Source organism: Procambarus clarkii, chromosome 25 (genome assembly GCF_040958095.1).
Source record: "Procambarus clarkii isolate CNS0578487 chromosome 25, FALCON_Pclarkii_2.0, whole genome shotgun sequence".
Lineage (NCBI taxonomy): Eukaryota > Metazoa > Arthropoda > Malacostraca > Decapoda > Cambaridae > Procambarus > Procambarus clarkii.
This window is the reverse complement of record NC_091174.1, coordinates 13,866,971-13,893,848: the sequence shown is the minus strand read 5'-3', so window position 1 is coordinate 13,893,848 and position 26,878 is coordinate 13,866,971. Positions and strand designations below refer to the sequence as shown.

Below are 26,878 nucleotides of genomic sequence, written 5' to 3'. Positions count from 1 at the left end.
TGTCTCAGGTTCGGCTCCTCTTGGAGCCGGGTGCTTGGATGGTGTCCCTGGACCTCCGGGACGCTTATTGGCATGTCCCGATTCATCCGCGGTTCAGGGACTGGCTCGGTTTTGTAGTGGGGCGTCTGAGTTACCGCTTTCGTTGTCTCCCGTTCGGTTTGAACCTGGCACCTCGCGTGTTCACACGCCTTACACGGGTTGTGGTGGCTCGTTTGCGTCTCCTAGGTGTTCGGGTGTTGGCCTACCTCGACGACTGGCTGGTTTGGGCTCCCAGCCAGTCAGCTTGCTTGCTAGCCAGGGATTTGGTTCTTTCCCAGCTCGCCGGGTTCGGGTTCTTGGTGAACTGGAGGAAGTCCCATCTGGTTCCCTCTCAGGTTCGGACTTGGCTGGGTCTCGTGTGGGACTCTCGGACCGCCTCCTTGTCTCTCCCTCCGGAGTCTCTCCTGCGGCTGCGGTCCCGCCTTCGTCTGTTTCTGGAGGGCCCTCGGGTCACCCGGCGGTTGCTCGAGGGGCTGTGCGGGAGCCTGAACTTCGCGATGGTGGTCTACCCGCCGGGTCGGGTTTGGCTTCGACGGCTGTTCTGGTTCCTTCGGGGTTCCCCCTTCCGCCTCTCTCGCGATCGCAGAGTTCGACCCCCGGGGGACTTGCGTCGGTTGCTGCGTCACCGGCTTCCTCTTCGGGTTTTTCGGGGTTCAGTGCCTTGGCGCCTACCCGAGCCCTCGCTCGATGTGTACACGGATGCGTCGTCTCTCGGCTGGGGTTTTGTGACCAGTGCTCACCAGGCCGGCCAGGGGCGTTGGGATCCGTCCTTCCGTCGAGCTCACAGTACGGTGCGGGAGTTCGCGGCAGTGTGGTTTGCTCTGGGGAGGATTCGGGTGGCCCGCGGATCGACGATTCGGCTCCATTCGGACTGCTCTCCGGTGGTTCATTGCCTGAACCGCGGGGGTTCGATGCGGTCCTTGTCTCTTTGGGGTTGGTCGCTTCGGGTGACTCGTCTGCTGAGTTCTCGGGGTTTGGCTCTCCTGGCGGTTCACGTACGGGGCGTGTCCAGCGTCTTGGCCGACGCCCTGTCTCGCTTCGTTCCCCTCTCCACGGAGTGGACGGTCGACGACGAGTCCTTCCGTTGGCTTTGCCAGACGTTCGGGCGCCCCGAGGTGGACCTCTTCGCGTCGGCGTGGTCGCGGCGTCTTCCCGTTTATGCGGCGCCCTTCCCCGATTGCGAGGCCGTCGGGGTCGATGCCTTTCGGCTCAACTGGTCGAGGTGGGGGTTCCTGTACCTCTTTCCCCCAGTTCGGCTGTTGCTCCAGGTCCTGACTCGCTTAGAGACTTACCAGGGGAGAGTTGTCCTTCTGGCCCCTTGGTGGCCGGCCCAGCCTTGGTTTCAGGCGCTGGTTGCTCGGTGTCCGAACCCGAGGGTTTTCCCGCGGCTCCGCCTCTTTCAGCAGATCGGGCCGGTACGTCACGTAGCTGGTTCGATCTTCTCCTCGAGTCTTCGCGTATGGTTTTTTTGACTCGAGTCTATCATCGTCTCTATGGTGATCAGGTGGCCTCCTTGTTGGTGTCCCACCTGAGGGCTTCTTCTCGGCGGCAGTATGAAGTTTCCTGGCGGTCCTTCCGTTTCTTTTTGCGTCTTCGTCGTGTTAGCTCCTTGTCTGTTCGGGTGGTCTTGTCCTTCCTCTCGTGGTTGTTTCAGGACCGTCATCTTATGCCTAACACTGTCGCTTCGTATCGTGCGGCGCTGGCGGAGCCGCTTCAGCTTGCTTTCGGTATCGATGTTACGTCTGCGCCGTTTCGCAAGCTGTCTCGTGCATTGTTTCACCTCCGGCCTGCTCATGCGTCGCCTGAGCCGTCCTGGTCTTTGGACAGAGTGCTCGCTTTCCTTTCATCTCCTCGTTTCGTTGTGGCCCCTTCGGTCCAGGATTGTTTTTCCAAGGCACTTTTCTTGTTGGCTTTGGCCTCTGGGGGTCGGGTAGGGGAGCTTCATGCTCTCCTCCGGCGCAGGGGTTTCTGCTCTTTTGGTCGTGGTGATAGTTTTGTTCGTTTGCAGCCGTCTCCTTCTTTTCTGGCGAAGAATGAGACTGCTGCGTTCCGGAGGGGTCCATGGGTGGTTGATGCTTGGTTGGTCAGGCCGGGGGTGCATCATGTTTTGTGTCCGGTTGCGGCGCTTCGCCGTTATTTGCGCGCCACAGCTTCTGTGTCCGGGGACGCGCTGTGGGTTGATCCGGTTTCCCTTCTTCCCTGTTCGCGGGTTCGGGTCTCTCAGGTCGTCCGCAGGGTTATTAGGTCTAGCCAGCCTGCGGTCTATCCCCGTGCCCATGACGTTCGTAAGTTCGCGGCTCTTGCTGCCGTCTTTGGGAATATGTCTTGGTCTGATATTCGGGCGCGGGGATTTTGGCGGTCGAACAGGGTCCTGGCTGCTCGCTACCTTGTGAATGTCCCTGGCCCTCGTCGGGCCTGTGTTGCTTTGGGTCGGCGGTTGCAGCCAGTTGTCTCGGCTTCGAGTTGAGGGGTGAGCGACGACCGCCTCCCGGGTAAGTCCCTCTTTTTCTGTCTGTGGGTAGTTAGCTCCGGGGAGCCGACGGGGCTCCCCCCAGAAAACCAGCGTTGAATGTAATGAAACGCCATTTTCTGGGTGAGTCCCGGAGGCTCCCCGGCATCCCTCCCTCCCTCCGGTCGGCGGTTTTTCGCGTTTTTGACATCCAGCCTCAAGAACTGAGGTGTGGGTAGCCGGCGCGGGGGGTCTGGGGCTCCCCCTTCCCCCTCCCGGGGAGGGGGGAGCTGCGCAGACAGCGGCGCGGCAGTGTGTGACGTCACACTAATTTGCTTGTTTTCGGTTGGGGAGTTCTATCCACTAGTTCGGTATTAGGTAGCAATTTTAACCAGAATAGGGGTTTGTTTTGGGGCGCTTACCTTTCTGGGTGCCTGTTCCGGTCGATGGCAGACATAGAATGCTTCCAACTACACGGGGGCTTCTATAGGCCATTGCTCCCCTTGCCTCTCTGAGGGGGCCCGGTTCTGGCCGTGGTCCCCGGTAGGCCTAAGAACTCCATACACATGACTGATGCCAAAGTCTGACATTAGCATATCAGCCTGGGATAGCTCCGGGGAGCCTCCGGGACTCACCCAGAAAATGGCGTTTCATTACATTCAACGCTGGTTTTTTGACTTGCAAGTATGTAGTACAGAATATTCAATATTTATGGAGAGCTTAATCGGCATCATATTTTCTTCAAGTATGTCATGTATTTCTATCACATTAATTTCACATCATTTTCTAGCATTCTTACTTTAGCCTCAGCAATACATTCCACTTGACTGCTTTCTCACTGCTCCATCTATCAGATTTTGGGTAACATGGATGTAATATACAATTAAGTACAGTATACTTGAATGGCAGGTGTATTTGTTAAAATATGATTTAGTGTATACATACAATTCTTAACTTGTAAAATTCTTATTTTATAAGTTATTTTATAAGTACTGTACAATGTATGTATTTGCTAGTGAAATATATCTTGTTTGTGAAAATAAATAATCTGTACTTTACAGGCTTTGAAGCTATCGGTAGGGCCAGCTCGATGTGCAGGAATGGAGAGTATTATGAGCAGGAACTTAAATCATTTGTTAAGGAACACCAATATTACATGCATAGTGAAACCTTCAAGAAGCATGGCAGGACATAGCAAATGGGCTAATATAAAACATATAAAAGCCATCAAAGATGCAGAAAAAACAAAGCTCTTCACAAAATTTGCTCAAGACATGAAAGTTGCTGTGAAAGGTAATAAAGTATTATCTTGTAAAAAAAAATATTATTACAGTAATATTATTACAAAGGTACAGTATTTATAATTACTGTACCTTTTTTGTGGTGTGCAAGATAAAGCTCAAGCTTATGATGCCCCCATCATGTAAATTTATCATGCTCTTAAATTATTATTATTATTATTTTTTGTTTGTAGCTATTACATTTGGTTGTCCCATAGGATAAAATAGACTTTGCTATATGACCAATTCCTGGACAGTCATGCAGAACAATATTATGGGACATGTACTACAAGGAATTTTTAAGCATCCCTACATGGTCATTATAGGTGCTAGGAAATATCTGAAGAATAATTCAGTTAAGCCCAGAAAGACCAACAGAGGTACACTCATCGAAACACACAGCCTTTACATGCACACTCTGGGTATCATTTCACCAACAGAGGGCTCTCACTAACTGCTCATTTACCTGCCTGGCTACTAAATCCCACCACCACAAGAATTTTGGGAGTCTTAGACTACTTTGCATTCTCTCTTGACCGTTGGGTGGAGGTTGGCAGGCAAAGATTAATCTGCAGTAGACTTGTTTTCATTATTTTAAACATTGTTGTGTGCAGTATCCTCTACAGTATCCTTATATGTTTTGCTCTGTAATTACCTAAGTGTAGTTACAGGATGAGGCTACGCTCGTGGTGTCCCGTCTTCCCAGCACTCTTTGTCATATAACGCTTTGAAACTACTGATGGTCTTCGCCTCCACCACCTTCTCACCTAACCTGTTCCAACCATCTACCACTGTTTGTGAAAGTGAATTTTCTTATATTTCTTTGGCATCTGTGTTTAGTTAGTTTAAATCTATGACCTCTTGTTCTTGAAGTTCTGGGTCTCAGGAAATCTTCCCTATCAATTTTATCAATTCCTGTTACTATTTTGTATATAGTAATCATATCACCTCTTTTCCTTCTGTCTTCTAGTTTTGGCATACTTAATGCCTCTAACCTCTATTTGTAGTTCTTGTCCTTCAGTTCTGTGAGCCACTTAGTGGCATATCTTTGCACCTTTTCCAGTTTGTTGATGTGCTTCTTTAGATATGGGCACCATACAACCGCTGCATATTCCAGCTTTGGTCTAACAAAGGTTGTGAACAATTTCTTTAATATTTTGCCATCCATGTATTTAAAAGCAATTCTGAAGCTAGAAAGTGTAGCATAGGCCCCTCACACAATGTTCTTAATGTGATCCTCTGGTGATAGTTTTCTGTATAGAACTACCACTAGATCTCTTTCTTTATCAAACTTCTTTAAAGATTCCTCACATAATTTATAGGTTGTGTGGGGTTTATGTTCTCCTATTCCACATTCTATAACATGATATTTATTTACATTAAATTCCATTTGCCCAAGTGGTGCTCTATATATTTATTCTGTCCAGGTCTTCTTGAAGGGCATGACAATCATCTAAGTTACTTATCTTCCCTATTATCTTAGCATCATCAGCAAACATGTTCGTATAATTTTGTATTCCATCTGGTAAATCGTTTATGTAAACAATGAACATTACCGGTGCAAGAACTGAACCCTGTGGTACTCCACTTGTCACATTTCTCCAGTCTGATACACTTCCTCTTATTACTGCCCTCATTTTTCTATCAGTCAAAGTTTTTCATCCATGTTAGCAGCTTACCTGTCACCTCTCCAATGTGTTCCAGTTTCCAGAATAACATCTTATGTGGAACTCTGTCGAAGGCCTTTTTAAGGTTCAGATAGATACAGTCAACCCAACCATCTCTTTCCTGTAAAATCTCTGTGGCTCAATCATAGAAACTGAGTAAATTTGTTACACAGGATCTTCGAGATCGAAAACCATACTGACGGTCTGATATTATATAGTTTGTCTCCAGGTGTTCTACCCATTTAATCTTAATTATTTTTTCCAATATTTTGACTATTACACTTGTCAAAGATACAGGTCTATAATTGAGGGGGTTTTCCCTGCCGCCACTTTTGTAGATTGGAACTATGTTGGCATTTTTCCACACGTCTGCTACGACTCCTGTACACAGAGATGCCTGAAAAATCAGGTGAAGTGGAATGCTGAGTTCAGATGCACATTCTCTCAGAAACCATGGTGAAACTCAATCTGGGTCAACTGCTTTGTTCTTACTTATCTTCTCGAGCATATTTTCCACTTCGTCTCTAGACACCACTATGTACTCTATGTTGTTCTATGGAATTCTTATTGTGTCTAGTTCTCTGAATATTTAATTTTGTACAAACAAATTTTGGAATTTTTCGTTTAATGTTTCACACATTCCCTTTTCATTTTCCGTGAATCCGTCTCCCATTTTCAATCTCTGGATATTATCCTTTACCTGCAGTTAGTTGTTTATGTGTGTGTATGATTTGGCCAGATTCTTTGTACATGCTAGGTGTGTTCAGCAGTGGTTCAGCTCTTTGAGCCTATACTACTACTTTCATGATTTTCTCAACTTCCCGGGCTGACCCTCAGTGGCTCTCCAGTGCAATTACTAGTACAGTACTGTACAGTACTATAAAGACATCCACAAAACCACTAGGCTTCTGGACTTGTACAGGCCTCCAGAACACCAGGACCACACACATGAGTGCTGCAGTAAGACATCTTGTTAATAAAAAATGCAAATTACAGTGCAGGTACAATAATGTGATAATTAACAATAAAATCTTTGACTAAAATAACCAACTAGCATTGGTGTTTGAACACATGTATTGACTTGTGGTTTTGAGGTTGGAGATGATTGGGGTTTTCTTTGCTTAAGGGTGTAATTACCTAAGTGTAATTACCCAAGTGTAGTTACATATGAGAGCTATGCTCGTGGTGTCCCATCTCCCCAGCACTCTGTCATATAACGAACCCTAGTGTCATAGAACTCTGGTGTGCCTAGGGTTCTGTGTTGACATGTATATTATGATGCACCACTTACACTTTTCCTAACTGCCGTGTCCCTTAGGCTGAACTCGGCATGTGTTCCTACTTGGATTTTTCTTCAGGGCTTGGCAAGCTCCCTGGAGACTTAGCTGTCCACATGTTTGACATGGACCTGCCTACCAAGCCTGTTCTTGCTGCATGTGATTTTGAAGGAGGTACCTCAGTTCTATGCACTGGTCATCTTCTGCCTATGCCATAGGCAGAGGATAAGTGACACCTTCTACCCTGAGGCCTGTGATGTGTCACCATTGGATCTTTGTTGTAGCTCAGCCTGGTAAGCACTGGGCTTATTAGGTGGCAGCTTCTTTATGGGAAAGGTTTGCCCGAATGCATTGTTAGTGGCTTGGTATTGACATAGTTGCCCCAGTGGGGCAACTATGGTTAGCTCCATTAAGTTTTGTGAGCCAACCACATTTCTAATCTGATTATTTTAGATATGATCTAATCATATCTAATTATTATTAATAAATGGTAGAATCTGGCTCCATTAACTAATTAATGGAGCTAACCACATTTCTTAACACTTTGGCGTACCCGTCGCGCCACCCCTCAACTATGCGATGTGGGTCCCAGCGTTTCACGGGAGCGCGCGGTAATTCTGAAAAGTGTATACTCTCTTCAACTTTGTCACCTCAATTCTCGTCCTACGAGATTAAATTTGGTATCATTGTGTTTGCAATAGAATTCTCTACAGCACTAAATGCATACAAACTCCAAAAGCCCTGCTAATTACCCGCAGCAAACAGAGAAAGTGCGAATGAGTTACCCAGGAGCGCACAAAAGCGATAAAATGTGTTCACTCTTTTCACTCTGGTCACCTCAATTTTCGTCCTAGGTCTTTCATTTTGGTATCAATGGGTTTGCAATAGAATTCTCTAGAGGAACTTTAGCATATAAAATAAAAAACCTGGTCACGCTCCACCCGCCGACGAGTTGAAGACGGGCCAAGCGTTAACCGGGGGTGAGCGCCCAGACGCCTTCCAGCTACACTCCCAATTCCTGCCCACAAATGTTTAGTATTTAGTATTTTAGTATATGTAGTATTATAGTTTAGTATTTTTTGTGTAGTAGTTGTACATCACATAAGCATTGTAGATAGCCATTTGCACAAAATAGATGGTCATTTTCTTCATCCATTTGTGAGTTTTCCTTATGAAGTGATAATATTTGATCATTTGGTCAAAGTGATCAACACCTTTCATGTTTGTATTGTAGTCACAGATTGCATTCGGCTTGTTGACAGTTACCAAACAGTCCCCGAAAAATCGGATAAAAACCTGATTTTTGCCAATTATTTTACTGGATGATGCAATGCTGCGTCATCCCCGAGATTACCGACAGTAAACGGATGACGCAATGCTGCGTCATGCCCGGACTAAAGTGTTATTTAATGTGGTTAGCTCCATTAAGTTTTTGTGATTTGGATTTGAAACCGTTGGTTTTGTTCACTTGCTCCAAGTTTGCTACTCCATCTCTTGCCTTTGGTTTGTCTGGTTTTGTTTGACAGGCCTCTGGTCCAACATCTTTGCTTAGGGCTCTAAAACATTGGAGGGTTTCAGTCAGGGCTTGGTTCTTCTTGGAAGCTGGTGTAACACGGGGGGGGGGGGGGGTTAGGGGCATAGGCTCTTCTCTACTCCTGTACCCCTTACCTCTACCCGTATTCTGATTTATTTCTCTTCAATCCAAGGGACCCCAGAGCTACTACTCTTAAGCCGAATCCCACGCCACGTGGTCTTAAGCCGTTTGACCGGCCAAGATTCTACAGCCTCACGACATGGAACCTGACTTCTAACAAAATCTAGAATCTCCTTTACGCTGCCGCCACCACCAGACCATTAACACGAAACGCAATAACCGGGGTCTGGACCGATTAAGCAATCAATAACCTTGGGGCTTGACCCCAGTTATTTGGACGAGGAGGGAAGAATCTACGTTAAGTGTGGAAAATTACAGCAAACAAAGGGATAGCTGAACTCTTACGCTTTATTTGGCTTTGTGGCCCAACTAAAACTCAGCCTTGTGGAGACCACGTGACAAGGACACGAGACAATGGAAATAATAATAATGCAAATTACTAACTAAATAATTTATTCAAAATCAAACAATAAATAATTTATTCAAAATCAAACAAAATCTAAATCAAAGCACTCCCTATAGTTAACACTCCCTGACTTAGGCATGAGATGAACTAATTTCCTATACAAAACTAGCAACTATACCTCTTAATGCGACCAGTGGATGTAGGCTGATCTCTTGGGAGAGGCAGGTGGATGACCTTCTCCAGTTGCTGACCATGACCACACTGACCTCCCTCACTCTGCATGCTCCACAGCTGGTCAGAGCTTGGGGGTATTCCTACGCCAGGTTTACCAAGATTACTAAGCAGGGTTTAAGGCGAACAACTAATCTCTGTTGCACTGAATAGCCCAGATGGTTGAACTCTTTTAAACTGAAAGTAATTGCACAGGCATCTTAGGGAACAGCTATTACCAATTACAATATGGCTATTTGACCTTTGAGAATTACTAAATATGGAAGACTTTGGTGACTCATGACTTCGGGTCGCCCAAATCGCTCTGCACCAAGGGCTAGTTCCGGTTAGTGACGTCACTGATGGTGACTTACTAAAGTATTCCGACAATTGAGGATACTCTTTGATACTTTAAACAGGAATACTATTGAATACAATTTGAATGAAGACTTTAATTTCTCTAAATTACTGAATTATGTAAAATAATTCATTATACATGGCTTAAGACAAAGGCGCCTGCCATTTTGTGACCTAAACCGCTAGTCCTAGGGGAGATGCCTCGTGCTTCCAGAGTCAGGTCAACTACCACTTGACTCCAAACTTTCCAAACCCCCATGTATGTGAGACTGTACTGAATAATTCCTACAACAAACCTAGTTTGTTTCAACCCCCCCCCCCGGCACAAGTAAGTTAGTAAACCTTGTTATTTTCCTCTAAAAATAATGAGGTTTAGTATCCAAACCCTCAATAACTCAAGACTCATGCCTCAAACAAAAGCTAGCCAAAAGCTATAGGTGGACCTATATGCATCGGCGTGGTCGAGGCACCTCATGGTATATGTGGCGCCCTTCCCCCGACTGCGAGGCTGTCGGGGTCGATGCTTTTCAGCAGGACTGGTTGAGGTGGGGTTATCTGTACCTCTTTTCCCCAGTTCAGCTGTTGTTTCAGGTCCTAGCTCGCTTGGAGACTTCCCAGGGGAGAGTAGTCCTCTTGGTCCCTTGGTAGCTGGCCCTGACTTGGTTTCAGGCGCTGCTTGCTCGGTGTCCGATCCCAGGGGTTTTCCAGCAGTTCTGCCTCTCTCAGTAGATCGGTCTGGTCCTTTACGTGGCTAGTTCAATCTACTCCTCGAGTCTTCGTATTTGGTATTTTTGACTCTAGTGTATCACCATCTGTATGGTGATCAGGTGGCTTCATTAATGGTGTCTCAACTGCGTGCTTTGTCTCTGCGGCCGTATGGAGTTTCCTGGCGGTCCTTCCATTTCTTTTTGTTTCTTTGTAGGTATACTTCGCTTTCTGTTAGGGTTATCGTGTCCTTTCTTTCGTGGTTGTTTCAGGACCATCATCTTATGCCGAAAACTGTCACCTCGTATTGTGCGGCGCTGTCAGAGCCGCTGCAGCTTGCTTTCAACATTAATGTTACTTCTGCACCATTTCGCAAGCTGTCTCGGGCGGTGTTTCACCTCCTGCCTGCTCATGCGCTGCCTGAGCCATCCCAGTCATTGGACCGGATGCTCTCTTATCTTTCTTCCCCTCAGTTTGTATTGGCTCCTTTGGTTCAGGAATGTTTCTTTAAGGCTTCTTCTTCTCTAAGGGTTGTTGATAAAAATAAATAAATAAATGTTTATTTAGGTAAGGTACATACAAGAGATTTTACAAAGATTGATGGATTTATAGATAGAGCTAGTACATACAATGCCTAAAGCCACAATTACGCAAAGCGTTTCGGGCAGATGCTGTTGATGCTGGGTTGTTAGGCCTGGGGTGCTTCATGTGTTGTGTTTTGTTGCAGCTCCCCGGTTTTTTTTGCGTGCCAAGGCCTCTGTTTCCAGGGACATGCTTTGGGTTGACCTGGTTTTCCTTATTCCTTCTTCCAGGGTTCGGGTTTCTCAGGTTGTCCACAGGGTTATTCGGTCCAGCCAGCCTGCGGTCTATCACCATACCCACGACTTTCGTAAGTTTGTTGCGCTTGCTGCCGTCTTCGGTAACATGTCTTGGGCTGACGTTCGGGCATGGGGTTTTTGGCAGTCAAAATGGGTCCTAGCTGTGTGCTACCTGGTTAATGTTTCTGGGCCTTGTCGGTCCTGTGTCCCTTTGGGTCAGCGGTTGCAACGAGTTGACTCGACTTCGAGTTGAGGAGCAAGTGCCAACTGCCAACCCGGGTAAGTCCCTTTTTTGTTTCTGTTTTTTATATTTGGGTAAGTAACTCCAGGGAGCCAAAGGGGCTCCCCCAGAAAACCAACATTAAATGAAATTTAACAGCATTTTCTGGGTGAGACCCTGAGGCTCCCCAGCATCCCTCCCTCCCTCCCTCCCTCCGGTCGGCATTTTTTCGCATGTTTTGACATCCAGCCTCAAAACTGAGGTATGGGTAGCCAGTGTAAGGGGTTTGGGGCTCCCCCTTCCCCCTCCCGGGGGAGGGGGGAGCTGCGCAGATGGCAGCACGGCATGTGGTGACGTCATGCTCGTTTGCTCGTTTTCATTTGAGAGTTCTGTCCACTCATTTGACTTTCACTAGTAGTTTTAACCAGAATGGGGGTTTGTTTTGGGATGCTTACCTTTCTGGGTGCCTGACACAGTCGATGGCAGACATGGAATGCTCCATACCCACATGTGCATCTCTATAGGCCATTGCTCCTCGTGCCTCTCTGAGGGGGCCAGGTTCTGGCTCGTGGTCCCTGGTAGCCCTAGAACTCCATTTACATTATATTGGACTTTGTCATCAGTTAGTCATATCAGCCTGGATAGCTCTGGGGAGCCTTCGAGTCTCGCCCAGAAAATGGCGTTTCATTTCATTCAACGCTGGGTTTTTCTCTAATTTCATCATTATTATTATTATCATTTAATAGTAATCATCAGTTGTTATCAGTTGTCATGGTCATTGTCATTAGTCATTCATAAATTTTCCATTAAATTACAGTACAGTATTATACAGGTAATTATATTTTTTCTTTTTAGAAGGTGGAGGTAAGGATCCAAAAACAAACTCTAAACTTGCCAAAGTTATCGAGTTTGCACGTAGCAACAACATGCCTGCAGCTAGCATTAAAAATATACTAGACTCATATCAGGTAGGAGGTTTTAAGACATTTTCTGGATTGTTTCATAATTTTTTAATTGTTTAGATTAAAAATATGTACAGTATTTAATATGTAATTTGTTTAATGTAACACCTACCATGTTCCCGAACACAGTGGCGAGAGCAGCATACAGTACTTACCGACATCATGGGCACAAAGGTAGAACACAGGCTAGCTAGACTTAATAACCCTTCGGAAAACCGGGGACACCCGAGCCCTGGATCATGGAATGATGAAGGCCAGATTAATCCATAGCGTGTTCCCAGACACAAAAGCCAAGGCTTTTGTACGGCAAAGAGCTGCAACCAGACACAACACATGATGCACCGCTGGCCAGACCAACCAAGCATCAATAACCGAGGACCCCTCCGGAGGCGTGCCATCTTGTTCTTCGCCAGAAAAGAAGACAGCTGCAACTGAACAAACCATTCACCAGGACAAACGAGCAGAAACCCATGCGCTGGAGGAGAGCATGAAGCTCATCGACCCAACCCCCAGAGACTAATACTAATGCCAACAGAAACAAAGTATTCTGAAAGCAGTCATGGACAGAAGGGGCCATCACAAACTGAGGAGAAGAAAGAAGAGAGAGCATCCAGTCCAAGGTCCAGGACAGCTCAGGCAGTGCATGAGCAGGCCAGAGGTGAAACAATGTACGAGAAAGCTTACGGAACAGGGCAGAAGTGACATCCACTCCAAACGCAAGCTGGAGCGGCTCCGCCAGTGCTGAACCATATGAGGTGACAGTATTCACCAAGAAAGGGCAAAACAACCCGAACAGAAATAAAAGACAATCTACGAAGAGAGAGGAAATGGCAAAAAGAGCGCCAAGAGACTTCATACTGTTGCCGAGATGAAGACCGAAGGTGGGATACTATCAACGAAGCCACCTGTTCACCATATAAGTGGTGATACACACGTCAAAAAGACGAGACCCAAAAAGAGGAGGAGTAGATTGAACCAGCCAGGTACCGGACCAGCCGATCTGCTGGAAGAGGCGGAGCCGCGGAAAGCGTCCCGGGTTCGGACACAGAACAAGCAGCGACTGAAACCAAGGCTGGGCCGGCCACCATGGGGACACAAGAATAACTCTCCCGTAATAAGATTCCAACCGAGCCAGAACCCAAAGTGCTGGCCTGTTGAGCACTGGTCACAAAACCCCAGCCGAGAGACAAGGCGTCCATGAACACATCGAGCGAGGGGCTTCGGGAGGCAACCGAACCCCGAAAACCCCGAAGAGGAAGCAGGCTGCCCCACAGGAACCAGAACAGATGCCAAAGCCAGACCTGACCTGGAAGCTAAACCAGCACAGCGAAGTTCAGACTCCTGCACATTTGCTTGAGCAACTGCCGAGTGGCCCGGGCCACCCCTTCCTCAGAAACAGCTGGAGGTGGGACTGCAGCTGCAGCAACACCACAGGAGGGAGAGACATGAAAGCAGTCTGAAAGTCCCAAACAAGGCCGAGCCACATCCGAATGTGGAATGGAATGGAACCAGATGGGACTTCCCCCAGTTCACCAAGAACCCGAACCCAGCGAGCTGGAAAAGAACCGCACCCCTGGTGAGCAGACATGCAAACTGACTGGGAGCCTATACCAACCAGACGTTAAGGTAGGACAGAACCCGAACCCTTAGCAGACGCAGACGGGCCACCACAACCCGGGTAAGACATGTAAAAATGTGAGGTGCCAGATTCAGGCTAAAGGGAAAGCAACAAAAGTGATAAGCATGCTGCCCCACAACAAAACCTAACCAGTCCCTGAACCCTGTATTAATTGAAACGTGCCAATAGGCATCCCGAAGATCCAGACACACCAGCCAACAGCCCGGCTCCAAAAGAAATCGGACCTGGGACAGAGTGGTCATCTGAAAGTAGGGGCAGCGGTTCAGACGGGACAACTCCAGAATGAACCAAAGATCTGCACAATCCTGTTTCGGTACCAAAACGGGCGAGAAACCCACTGGAGGGATGAGATCGTTTCTACCCAAGAAGACCCAACAGAGTGAAGGGAAAAAAGCCTGCCCCGCCAGCCTTGAACCCCCAGAGGAGGAGCCGCTACCCAATGCCATCAAAGGCCAGAAGACATGTCCTGAAAGACCCACAAATCATGGGACCAAGTGCAGGCAAACAGGGCCAGCTCCCCCCCCCCCCAGTGCCCCGTCAACAGACTGACCTGCGAAAGGGTTGGCGTCTCTTACGAGAAGCTGGCCGACGAGCAGAGCGAGCTTTGCGCCGACCGGAAGACGACGATGACTCCAAAGGAGGCACCGGCTCAGAAACTGGCACTAAGGGCCCACCTTGACGAGAAGAAACCCGAGCCCTGACACGACTCTTCCAAGAGGCTCGAGAACAGCCACCCCGGAGAACCAACAAATCCGACAGAGGACGGCAACTAGCCGAGGCCATTTGCAAAAACTGAGTAACAGCCTCATCCACAAACATCAATGGACAAAAGGGCGATGAAAATCTAAGAGCCAGGGCCAAAGCAGATTCCAAGGAGAGAGCGAAGACGGCTTGGTGACACACGAGACGAAAGGCAAAAAACAAGACACACACTGCCTTCCAGAGAATCGGCGCAAACAGCTTGAACAGCATAGCCAATGCCCTGGCTGCCGAGGCCAGCACCCCAGACGACAGCCCCAGCACTCAATGCCTCCACATCCTCCACAAGCCAGTCCAAAGACAAATCGAGAAGGGAAAAGAAGCACTAGACCAAGGCCAAATGCCCATGAGCGTGAAAATCCTCAGCCACCAAAGTAGCCAAAAGGGTAGGAACCTGTGTGTGCAGCAGCAAAATGCCAACATCACGAGGAAGCACAGGGGTGAAAAGGCAAGCACTGAGGCACTCATAATCATCCTCCAGGTAAACCTGCAGAACAGTAGCAGCCTCCCGCCATTCAAGCGTGCGGGTCTGACAAAACCCGTGCTCACGCTCCCTGAAAAAAGAAAGGGCAGTCTGGAGCCAAGAAGACTCCACAACCTCAAAACTCCCCCAATAAGGAGAAGAAGACCTGAACTCAAATGAGGACGGAGCCATCACAGAGGCAAAATCCGGGTCACACAGGAGGTAAGCAGCAAGAGCCTCCTGAACCTCCTTAGGCGAGATGGGAGCCGAGGAATCCAAGGAGCCCAAGGGATCCCGGAACCGAACCCGGGAAGGAGCCAACCCCAAATCATGGTCGATGATTTGAGGTCTGCCACCTGGTCGATGGCAGACATAGAATGCTTCCAACCACACATGGGTTTCTATGGGTCATTACTCCTTGTGCCTCTCTGAGGGGAAAGGGGGCAGGTTCTGGCTCATGGTCCTAGTAGGCCTAGAACTCCAAGCACATTGACTGATGCCAGGGTCTAATACATTCTTATCAGCCCAAATAGCTCTGGGGAGCCGACGGGGCTTCCCCAGAAACAGACCCACAAAGCAGTAGCTGCCTGATATGCCCTAAGTATCTTAGGAGGGTCAGAGAAAAAGAGTCACATGGGGAACCCAAACTCCACAGGATTCAGGGTCATAGTTGTAGTCTTCTGGTTCTCTGACCCAACAGGTGGCATGGTGAGAATAGGTCTGGAGGGAATATCCATAGGCCAACCAAACCTGTAGGGAATTTCCAAGGCCTGAAGGATAAACCAAACAGGACACCCAGGCACTAGGAATGCTATGCTAGACATAAAAGAAGCTATCACAGCTACACAACTGTGCTGGCTGACCTCAGCACACCATATATAAAAGCTTGTGAGCCACCAGTGTGCCCCATTAGCCAATGCATGGTCCTGACCCAGGTCAAGACTGAGGATTGATGAAACCCATGACTCACCCAAGGCCAGGGCCAACCCAAGCAGGAAGGACCTCTAAAGGAGCGAACCCTCAAACACACCAGAGAGGTAAACTTTGTCAGCACAGAGACAACACTGGACAGCACTCAGGGAGAGTCACACTGAGCACATGCAGCTCTAAGTACTCTAAAAGTCAAGCCCACGCTACACAGTACACAAAACACCTAGGACAAAGTCCAGAGAAGCACTTAGCTGGAAAGCACCAGAGCCCACCATAGCATGCAGATGGTTCTGGGACCATACTGCAGACCCCTGAAGGAGTAACATCAGCATAGGAACTGAGAACCATCTACCACTCTGTTTGCGAAAGTGAATTTTCTTATATTTCTTCGGCATCTGTGTTTAGCTAGTTTAAATCTATGACCTCTTGTTCTTAAAGTTCCAGGTCTCAGGAAATCTTCCCTATCGATTTTATCAATTCCTGTTACTATTTTGTATGTAGTGATCATATCACCTCTTTTTCTTCTTTCTTCTAGTTTTGGCATATTTAATGCCTCTAACCTCTCCTCGTAACTCTTGCCTTTCAGTTCTGGGAGCCACTTAGTAGCATGTCTTTGCACCTTTTCCAGTTTGTTGATGTGCTTCTTAAGATATGGGCACCACACCACTGCTGCATATTCTAGCTTTGGCCTAACAAAAGTCGTGAACAATTTATTTAGTATATCGCCATCCATGTATTTAAAAGCAATTCTGAAGTGTGTGTGTGTGTGTGATTATATGTAATGTGTGTGTGTTTTGTGATCATTGTTGCATATATAGACACTGGATCATATATATATATGATCCCATGTTTAGAAGGATTTGACATATGGAGGTAAAGATTTTCAGGGGATGATTGTAGTATAATTTATATGATTTCCAAATATTAAGTATTATATGTGCTCTGTTATATATTCATGAAAATACCCAATAAAGCTATATAGGTTTAAATATTTTGGAAAAATTTCTTTAAATATTTTCAGAAATCGCAGGATAATGCCAAATCTGCCATCGTGGAATATAAAGGACCTGGAGGAGTTTTTCTCGTTGTTGAGCTGCTAACGGACAACGTTAATCGTACCAAGATAGCTATACAATCTTCAATCAAGAAATTAAAGTAAGTTATCCATGGCCTTATTATGATACAGAGGTACCTTGGTTTAAGAGTTTAATCCGTTCCTGGAGACAGCTCGTAATCCAAATCTAATTTCTCCCATAAGAAATAATGGGAAATGAATTAATCTGTTCATGACTTCCCAAAAACCTCACTTCAAACTAAATTTTATACCTAATTCATCAAAATCTACACTACAAAACTATGTTCAAGTTATTACTTACCCTTGCTGATGACTGCTGTTGGCGTATGGAAGGTGGTGAGGACGGGGAAGGAGGAGAGGTGATACTGTTTGGAAGGGGAGTCCCCTTCCAATATAACATCAGGCAGTGAGGACTTCTCTGGTGTGCACACTCTGGCACGTTTTGCCTGCATACCACTAGGACCTGCTTGTGACTCACTGTTTGCTTGTCTTACTAAGAATCTGTCTAAAGACACTTTTTTTCCCTACATTTTAACACTTGTCTGTAGTAAGACATCACATTATCATTTAATTGCAGAGGAGGGGGTAAGGACCACTCTAATATAATGAAAAATGTATATATTGTATGCACTGATTATATAAAAAGCCAGCTTTGAATTTATGAAACACCATTTTCTGGGCGAGACCCAGAGGCTCCCTAGAGCTATCCAGGTTGATACGAATATATTAGACTTTGGCATCAGTCGGCGTGAATGGAGTTCATAGGCCTACCGGGAAGCACGAGCCAGAACCTGGCCTCTTCAGAAAGGCACGAGGAGCAATGGCCTATAAAATAGCACGTGTGATTTGGAGCATTCTATGTCTGTCATCGACTGGGTCAGGCACCCAGAAAGATAAACACCCTAAAACAAACCCCTATTCTGATTGAAACTACTACTGAAAGTCAGTGGACAGAACTCCCCAAAGAAAAACAAGCAAACGAGCATGACATCACCACTTGCCGTGCCGCTGTCTGTGCAGCTCCCCCCCTCCCTGGAAGGGGGAAGGGGGAGCCCCAGACCCCCTCGTGCTGGCAACCCACACCTTCAGTTCTGAGGCTGGATGTCAAAACACGTGAAAAAGCTGCCGACCGGAGGGAGGGAGGGATGCTGGGGAACCTCCAGGTCTCACCCAGAAAATTGTGTTTCATTACATTCGATGCTGGTTTTCTTGGGGAGGGGGGGGTTAGCCCCTTTGGCTCCCCTGAGCTATCTACCCAAAGACAAGGACAATAGAGGGACAAACCTGGAAGGTGGAAACCATACGCCCAAAAGCAAGACAACTGGCAACACCAACTGACCCGGCGGACAACCCAGGAGACCCAAACCGTGGAACAGGGACAAAGGGAACCCGGGTCAACCCAAAGCTCGTCCATGGCCACATAGGCCGCGGCACACAGTCAATGGCTGACAGCCACAACTGGACACAAGAAAATACACCCCCCGGCAAAACCAATAACCCCAGGGACCCCTCCAGAAAACAGCCGTCTGAACCTCGCCAGAAAAGAAGAGACAGCTGCAAACGAACAAACCAATCACCAAAACCCAAAGAAGCAGAGAAACCTCTGAGAAACAATTCACCTCTCTCGCAATCGCCGAACCCAGTGGTCCTGAGAGAGGCGGAATGGAAGTCCCGTGAAGAAACCAGAACAGCTGACGAAGCCAAACCCGACCCGGCAGGTAGGCCACCACGGCAAAGTTCAGGCTCCCGCATTAACCCTCGAGCAACTGCAGAGGGACCCGGGAGCCCCCCAGAACAAGCAAAGGCAGTAGCACAGCCGAAGCAGAGACTTCAGAGGGAAAGAAGAAAACGGTCTGAGAGTCCCACACAAGACCCAACCCAGTCCAAACCTGAGGCGGAATCAGACGGGACTTCCGCCAGTTCACCAGGAACCCAAACCTGGCGAGCTGGGAAAGAACCAAATCCCTGGCGAGCAAACATGCAGACTGGCTGGGAGCCCAGACCAGCCAGTCATCGAGGTAAGCCAGAACCCGAAGACCTAAAAGACGCAGATGGGCCACCAAGACCCAGGTAAGGCGTGTGAACACGAGGTGCCAGATGCAACCCGAATGGGAGACAACGAAAGCAGTAACCGAGATGCATTTCAATAAACCCGAGCCAATCTCTGTACCTCAGATGAATCGGGATGCGCCAAGATGCGTTCCGGAGATTCAGTGACAACATCCAAATGCCCGGCTCCAACAGAAGCCGGACTTGGGACAGAGGAGTCATCTGAAAAGAGGGGAAAAACCTGCAGAACATGAAAGCACTGAACAAAAAAAGCTCAGCATTGTTAACACCTTTGTACTCACCTCTACTAGGCGAGTACAAAAATGTTAATGCTGCTGAGCTTTTTATCTTTTCTGAACACACATTTAAGATTCAGATTCTTCTGCCAAATTTTTCAAAAAAATTTTAGTTGGAGAACTCTTAAGAGATTTGTTAAAGATTCCATTAGATTGAATAATGAATTTTTGAGGTACAGTATAACCACATTCCCACTGAGCTTTCATAAAATCCCATGAAAGTTCTCATAGTTCTCGATGGTTCATGATTACGGTATCCTACCCAATGAGAGAAATTTAAATTTACTTTCATATATATTACTTGGAAGAAATGACTGTACCCAAGAAGGGGTTGATGCATACATAATGCTCTGGTCCCTACTGTATTCTGTGAGCAAGTAAGTCACTCGTGTCCATTAAATAAAAATGTAAACCATGACCATTCAAGGATGGTTAATTGAACAGACCACAATGTGTTAGTGATGTAGAGAAGCACCTAGATGAGATTAGACTTTTTTAAAATAACATAAAGATCTATATTTCATAATTATATTCTGTAACAACTTCCTACTCACATCTAACCCTTGCCATTATTTGATTAACTGTTGTATTATAGATAGACAGGATGTAGACTTTTGGCCCTGTGCAGTTTTTAAGTTCTTAGGAAGTCCTCTTAGACCTACTTTTTCATTTGAAGTTACAATCCATTAACTCATCAACTGAGCAGGGAGCCTGTGAGTAGTTTGGTGTGTCTACCATGCCAAGTTGACAACTGCTGTGAGATGTTTTATGATGGTATTCATGTTTATGAACACAAATGTCTATGTGATGAGCCCCATTGTTTATATCCACTGATACACAACTTTATTCTCCTTTCATAACCTATAAAAGAATATAAAAATAAATAAATTGCAAATGGCCTTTTGGCCCATGTGAGGCAGTTCCTGTTTTATACAGGTATAAGATTAAAAATACTGTACTACAGTATATAATTTTTAGGATATCAGTCAAAATTTAATGCATTTTGTTTCTAAGGATAAACATACAGTATAGTAAAAAAAATTGTTGAAGAAAATTAATAATACTCAAAAGTTAAAAAAATAGATTATGTAACATCAGCATTTATTTCATCAGATGACAGCGAAGTATTAACTTTCATACTTTTCCAACAGCATCCAAGAAGCCAAAGGAAGTGCTAATCGCATTTTTGAAGAGAAAGGCGTTGTAGTGGTAAACAGTGCAGGAAGATCTGTAGAGGCTGCTATGGATAGTGCTATTGAAGTTGGGGCTGAGGATGTTGCAGAAGAGGATGACAGTTTGGTGGTAAGCCAGCATACATGTAATAGAAATGCTGTAAAACAATATTTGAAGATGAATCCAATACAATGAACTCCTAGTTTTAAAGTAGGATAAATTTAAACAAGTTTTAGACAGCATTAGATCAGCCTTCGAATCACTTGAGTCGAAGGCAGAGGTGGTGGTCCTCGGAGGTTGAGTAGTAGCAGGTCCTGCAGCTATGCAGCTAGAGTAGAAGGTTCAGTGGGCATGTAAACAGGGTCTGTGGCACGATGGTAATAGATGGTTCTGTAGGTGGCATGGTGGCAGATTATGCAGCTGCAGGGATGGTGGGTGGGGCTGCAGCAGTTGTTGTTGGATGTGAAGGCGTTGGTTCCAGGGCTGCTTCCTCCATTGTGGCTGTTGGAGCGGGTATTGCAGCAGTGGACAGTAAATCTGTGAACGTGGCAGCATTCGCAGTGATGTCTGGGTCAGAGGCCTGAGAAGAACTCGTAGTTGGAGTAGAGGTGGTGTAGACGTTCTCGGGTACGGTGAAAGTCGGGAGGCCATTCACAGCGTAGAGCACATTCAGCATCCTCACGTATTCCTGGTAGATGGGAATACATGATGAAGGCTGTAGTGTAGGCTGGGTCGGTGGTTGGCTCTGATGGGGTGGTGGCGACTGCTGGGTCGATGAATAACTGGTGGACTGGGAGCTGGAACACCATTGGCTAGGGTTGCTGTGCTGTAACTCATGCTCCTCCTGGGAGCTCTGGGAAAGAGGCGGCTTGTATGTTGAATGAGGGTGGTGCTCGGATAGCAATGTTGGTGGTGGAGGAGGCAAGGCGTCTCGAGTCTTCAATTTTCCAGATTTTTTCCTTTCGATGGGGGCAGTGATTGGAGATAACCATGTGGTCACTGTTTGGGCTGAGATAACGTTGGACTTTAGCCTTGCAGACAGTGTAATAGTGGTCCTCCTTGCAGATGCTGCACTTGGTGACACTTTCTGTGCATTTCTTGACGCATGACGTTGGTGATGGTGGAGAGGGTTTGCAGTAGTTCACTCTAGGAGAATGCATGGTTGTTCAGGAAGGTGTTCTTCACTCTCTGAAACATGGTACCAGGTGACTGGTCCCATATGCCACCCCCTCAACGGGTCGCAGTGGTGTTGGATGTCGTGTGGAGATCCTCGAACTTGCTGAGGCTTTACCCGGTAATGTTCATTACTTAAGGAGGCCCTCCTTCTTTTGAATAATCTGGATGAGAGTGGGGCTGGTCTAGTGTAATGCGGCTTGTCGACTATCACACAGTGTGGGCTGTAAGAATGGACACGTCCATTCCCATTGCGAGCGTGCAGAAGAGTCTGATCCTGAAAGGGCACTCGCGGAGAAGTCAGAAGACCTCCCTCAGCCAAATGGTGTCCAGTGGGTAAACCATACAAGCAAAGTGCAGGCTGCTGTTCAGCTGCCCTTGAGACTGCTAGGTAACCCAAGGATGCAGCACCACCCAGCAGAAACAAGACACAATGGATATCAAATTTTCTGGCAAACAGACCGTAGAGTAAAAGTAAACCAAACAAAATCATGTTTGAGCACAATGAAAGGCTCTGTACCCCAAAGTACATTACTGTCCCTATGCTATTACTTTCTCATCCTCTTAGCAGACAGATAAAATAGGTAGACAGATAAAAATACAAATGACAATATTATGTCACTCTCTGCAGATTGTACGAGAATCAGCATGAAAATTATCTCAGAAGATGTTAGTGAAAAACTGCAAGCAAATATCAATCAAGTTCTCCATTGCATAAGAATAACATGTTTTTCAGTGATAAATTACAGATACATATAGATAGAATTAATAACTAACAGAATACAGGATACAAGATGCAATTGTATCTCACTGAAAGAAAATGAGATGTAATGGATCTAGAAATAATGATGTTGAACAATGTTTACCAATCATAAAGAAGCAAATGTAGCATCATATCATCAGCCAGAAAAATGATAGGGTGGATAATGAGAACCTTCAGTTCAAGAAGTACAGTACCACCATAATACTCCTACTTTTCAACTCGCTTGTGATTTATTATCTTGAGTCTTGCTCAGTACTCACTTCCCTTTTCAAAGCAGGAGATATCTGAAATAGAAGGAACACAGAATATATTGTGCATAGAACACACAGATGCAGTAAAATACTAAATCACTGGAACTGTGTCAAAGCATTAAAAATGCGCTCACTGAAAATTAGACAAGAGACATCACATAACATACTAGAAGGCTAGGTTCCAAATATATACAAAACAACTTATTAAAGTGAAAAATATGGTAGCACATGCAGAAAAGATCCAGTGAAAAGTAGTGCCACAGGCACAATCAGGTAACACAGTATGAACATCTGAGGCTTTTTAACCTCTTCCAATTTTTTTTACCTGATTTACCCAAGGGCCACTAACCCTAGTGGCCTCAATGAGGATAGGAAACTGCCAACTTGTCAAAGGTCCCCTTCTCAGTGAATATACAACTATTGCATGAACTCAAAGGCAGTTTTCAAGATGCAATTGGACAAGTTGCTACAGAACATGCCAGATCAGCCAGGTTGTAATGTATATGTGGGCCTATGTGTTGCTACAAGCAACAGTCTGAAAGGTTAAGTAATAACCAGAAATGCCTAGCCAATAGTCGGGCTTGGCAGGGAAGGGAACTATCAGGAGAAAGTGCCAAGTCATTATAGTTATATAGCACTTGGAAGGGATCAGGATAAGGATTTGGGATGGGACGTGAGGCAAGGAATGGTGCCCAACCTCTTGGACGGACAGGAATTGAACGCCTACCTGCATGAAGCGAGACCGTCGCTCTACCGTCCAGCCCAAGTGGTTGGAAAGCCTGGCCTGGAGAATATAAAAATTCTCAAACCCGACTACAGGATATATCTATTATATACCTGTCAACAATTCCAGGGATCAATATCCCCGTGGCCTGGTCTCTGACGAGACCTCCTGTTTAGTGATCTGATCTAGTGATCAGGCTGATCAGTGCAGTTTTGCGTATCTAGATACACAAGTCACAGCCTGATTGGTGAGGTGTTTGTCAAGTTCTCTTTTGAACACTGAGAGGTCAGCCAGTTATGGCCGGTATGTGTAAAGGGGGAGTGTTGAAAAGTCTTGGGCCTTTGATGTTGAGTGAGTTCGCTCTCACTGTGCCTATTGCACTTGTGCTTTTCAAAGGAGCTATTTTGTACATCCTGCCATGCCTCCTGGTTTCATATGGTGAGACCGGGAGTAGAAGAACTCCCAGAACCCCATCAACCAGGTATCATGGTGCTATTTCTGAGGAAGGGGGAGACAACTCTTGTGCCCTGCCACCATTCACCGCCACCACCTCATTTCCTCTCCCTTCTCTCACTTACATTAATTAAATCATGTACTGTTAGGTTACCTCACTTCCAGTTACATCAAGTTACATCAAGAGGGAGCCGGTCGGCCAAGCGTACAGCACACTGGACTTGTGATCCTATGGTCCCGGGTTCGATCCCGGGCGCCGGCAAGAAATAATGGGCAGAGTTTCTTTCACCCTATGCCCCTGTTACCTAGCAGTAAAATAGGTACCTGGGTGTTAGTCAGCTGTCACGGGCTGCTTCCTGGGGGGTGGAGGCCTGGTCGAGGACCGGGCCACGGGGACACTAAAGCCCCGAAATCATCTCAAGATAACCTCAAGAAGTTACTTGACAGTATTATCTGTTATTGAGCAAACTTATGAATCAATCTGACTTTCCTCAATTCATTTCTTTATTACACTTTTGTCCACCAAATACTTCTATACTCAATCTTCACATTAATTACATCAATATATTCAACTAAACACCATTCACTATACAAATCCACATTGGTCCTCCTTGACTTAACAACTCGACTGGTCAACAGATTCTACCTCCACCCAATTAACATCAGTCCAAAAACATAGTTGGAACTATTTTAACGAAGTCCAATCATATCCTACCAGGCATCTGCATAAAATGCCATCTCTCACAAGCACTCATTATCTTCTTCTCTGGGGATATACTAAAACTCTCGCCTCATTACTGCATGTCATTCAGCTGTGGATGTCATCCAGAATGGGTGAATGACAAAGTCACGAGGACGGGCTCTCAGCTCAGTAAGCCTTCCCAGCCAGTGTTAATCTCGTATCCCTAGTTCCCCAATCAAACGAGTCTTCCTCTTTCAAGTCCACAGTTTCTTGTACACAAAATTCACTCTTAATTCCACCCACTTTTCTTCACACAATAATATAAAAAAAATGAGTAAAAGACATTTCAACCCTTCTAGGCATCAGACATTAGCTTGTGCCAAGACCCACAGAGATCCTCCTTGTTTCTTGCAGGTGTCAAGGCTTGAGTACTCGCATTCAATTTTGGTTGTCATAGCACAGGCAAGACTGAAGTTTTCATACCTCCTCACTCCAATTTCACATCTAAGAGACATCTCTACTTGTCTATCTGCTTCATAGTAGCACTGTACTGTATTATAATATAATCATACAGCAGGAGTGAAAATAGTCATTGAAACATTTGGAAAAGATTCTATATTTGATTATATCTTGGTAGATGGCATGTTTCTTACATCCAATGTCTGTGTTCACCTAGCAGTAAATAGGTACCTGGGTGTTAGTCAAATGTTGTGTGTTACATCCCTTTGAAGGTCAGACATTAGCTCTGAGGACCTCTGTAAGCCTAACAGGCTTCCTGTCCCCAACCATGGGTAACCAAAATAAGATATGCAAAGGTGAACCAAACAAAGAACAGCTATTTAAAAAGTGTGTGGGATGTGATCTGCAGAAGATGGATGATCATGCAATTTTTCCCTTGGTATCTAACTTGTATGAAAATGTTCATTTTTTGTTTCCCTAATTATAGGAAATGCTTGGTTAAATACATGGACATGAAGGACCTGTTTATTTCTCTAATTAGTGTTGTTCCCTCCACAGTTTACCTGCTCACCCCAAGATTTTATAAAAGTGAAGCCAGGCTTGGAGAACCTTGGTTATGAAGTTATTTATGCTGGTGTTGACTATTTACCAAAGGTTTATGTCAGCATTTCTGATGATGATGAGAAGCAGTTAGGGATCATCTTACAGAGGTTAGAAGCCATAAATGAAGTAATGAAAGTCCATGATAATTTATCATAATGAGCTTAAATTTGTAATACTGCTATAATTACTGTATAATAAAGAGTACTTATGAGAGTGCCGAGTGACTTACTTTTCCTATACGATAAGTATCATGCTGAAAATTATAGGTATAGTAAAAATTATTTTAATAACTAATAAATTGTTTTCTAATGTAATTACCTAGGTGTAGTTACAGGACGAGAGCTTGAGAGCCAAGCTCATGGTGTCCCATCTTTCCAGCACTCTAATTACATTTTAAGATTACAATACTTGCATTAATTACATACACTGTGCATGTGTATAATTATCTTTGGCAAATTGCACTTAGGTAATTACACTAAGTGTTTTTGCAGGACTAGAGCTATGCTTGTGGTGTGCTTACCTATCTGGGGTCTTTATGCCCTGCCTCCTAGCTGTTTATACTTGGTAAGCAAATTATCTCTCAAGATTAAGAAAAACCCAGTGTTGAATGTAATGAAACACCATTTTCTGCACTAGCCCCAGTGGCTTCCTGAAGCTATCTCACTAAGATTGTTCTATGCAAATGGGCCACATCAGATGTGAGAGTTCTGTTTGGCCTACTTGGGACCAGAGCCGAAACCTGGCTCTGGTACCCCCCTCCATCTGAGACATGCCAAGTAGAATGCGACCACCACCTCCCTGAGCTCAGGCGCACACTGATTGGGCAAAGCTGCTGATGCTGCCATGATGGGCAACATGACACCTAACCCAGAGTCAAGCATATCAATGTCCTTGTGGAGCCAGTCAGTATAAAGCTCCAAGAGTGCCAAAACACACACACAACTGTAGCCAAGTGCATGGTGGATGACTTGTGAGCCCACGAGTCATCTGCCACGAAAGCCACTAACAGCAAAGGTAACTGGGCATGTAGCTGCATCAGCCCCCCCATGCCCTAGGAAAAAGTGGGAGGAAACAAATAGTCATTAAGCAGCACAAATGAGCAGGAGTTCAAAAATACCTGAAACAGTCAAAACCTCATGCCGCTCAAGTGTGTTAGAATGACAGAAGGCACTCCAAGCCCCAAGGTTAAAAAACACTTTAGTCTGCTAGTCAGGAATTCTGGGACCTAATAGCACAGCCAGTACTATGAGGAAGACTCAAACTCAAAAATAGTCAAGATCCATCAAAGAGGTAAATTCCAGGTCTCGCAAGAGGAACTTTAAAAGATCCGTTTGAGCCACCA

The 26,878-nt window shown here is 45.8% G+C and overlaps 1 protein-coding gene across 1 annotated transcript in view; it reads left to right on the top strand.

Moving 5' to 3' along the window:
* Nucleotides 1-25,750, top strand: part of LOC123756481 (probable transcriptional regulatory protein NAMH_0626) — a 31,647-nt gene extending 5,897 nt beyond the window's left edge. Inside the window, exons 2-6 of the mRNA XM_045739666.2 lie at nucleotides 3,550-3,781; nucleotides 11,938-12,050; nucleotides 16,857-16,990; nucleotides 20,407-20,557; nucleotides 25,492-25,750. Coding sequence (XP_045595622.1) covers nucleotides 3,550-3,781; nucleotides 11,938-12,050; nucleotides 16,857-16,990; nucleotides 20,407-20,557; nucleotides 25,492-25,692 — 831 coding nt within the window. The 3' untranslated portion in view covers nucleotides 25,693-25,750. The remainder of the gene's footprint in view (nucleotides 1-3,549; nucleotides 3,782-11,937; nucleotides 12,051-16,856; nucleotides 16,991-20,406; nucleotides 20,558-25,491) is intronic.
* The last annotated feature ends 1,128 nt before the right edge of the window (nucleotides 25,751-26,878 follow it).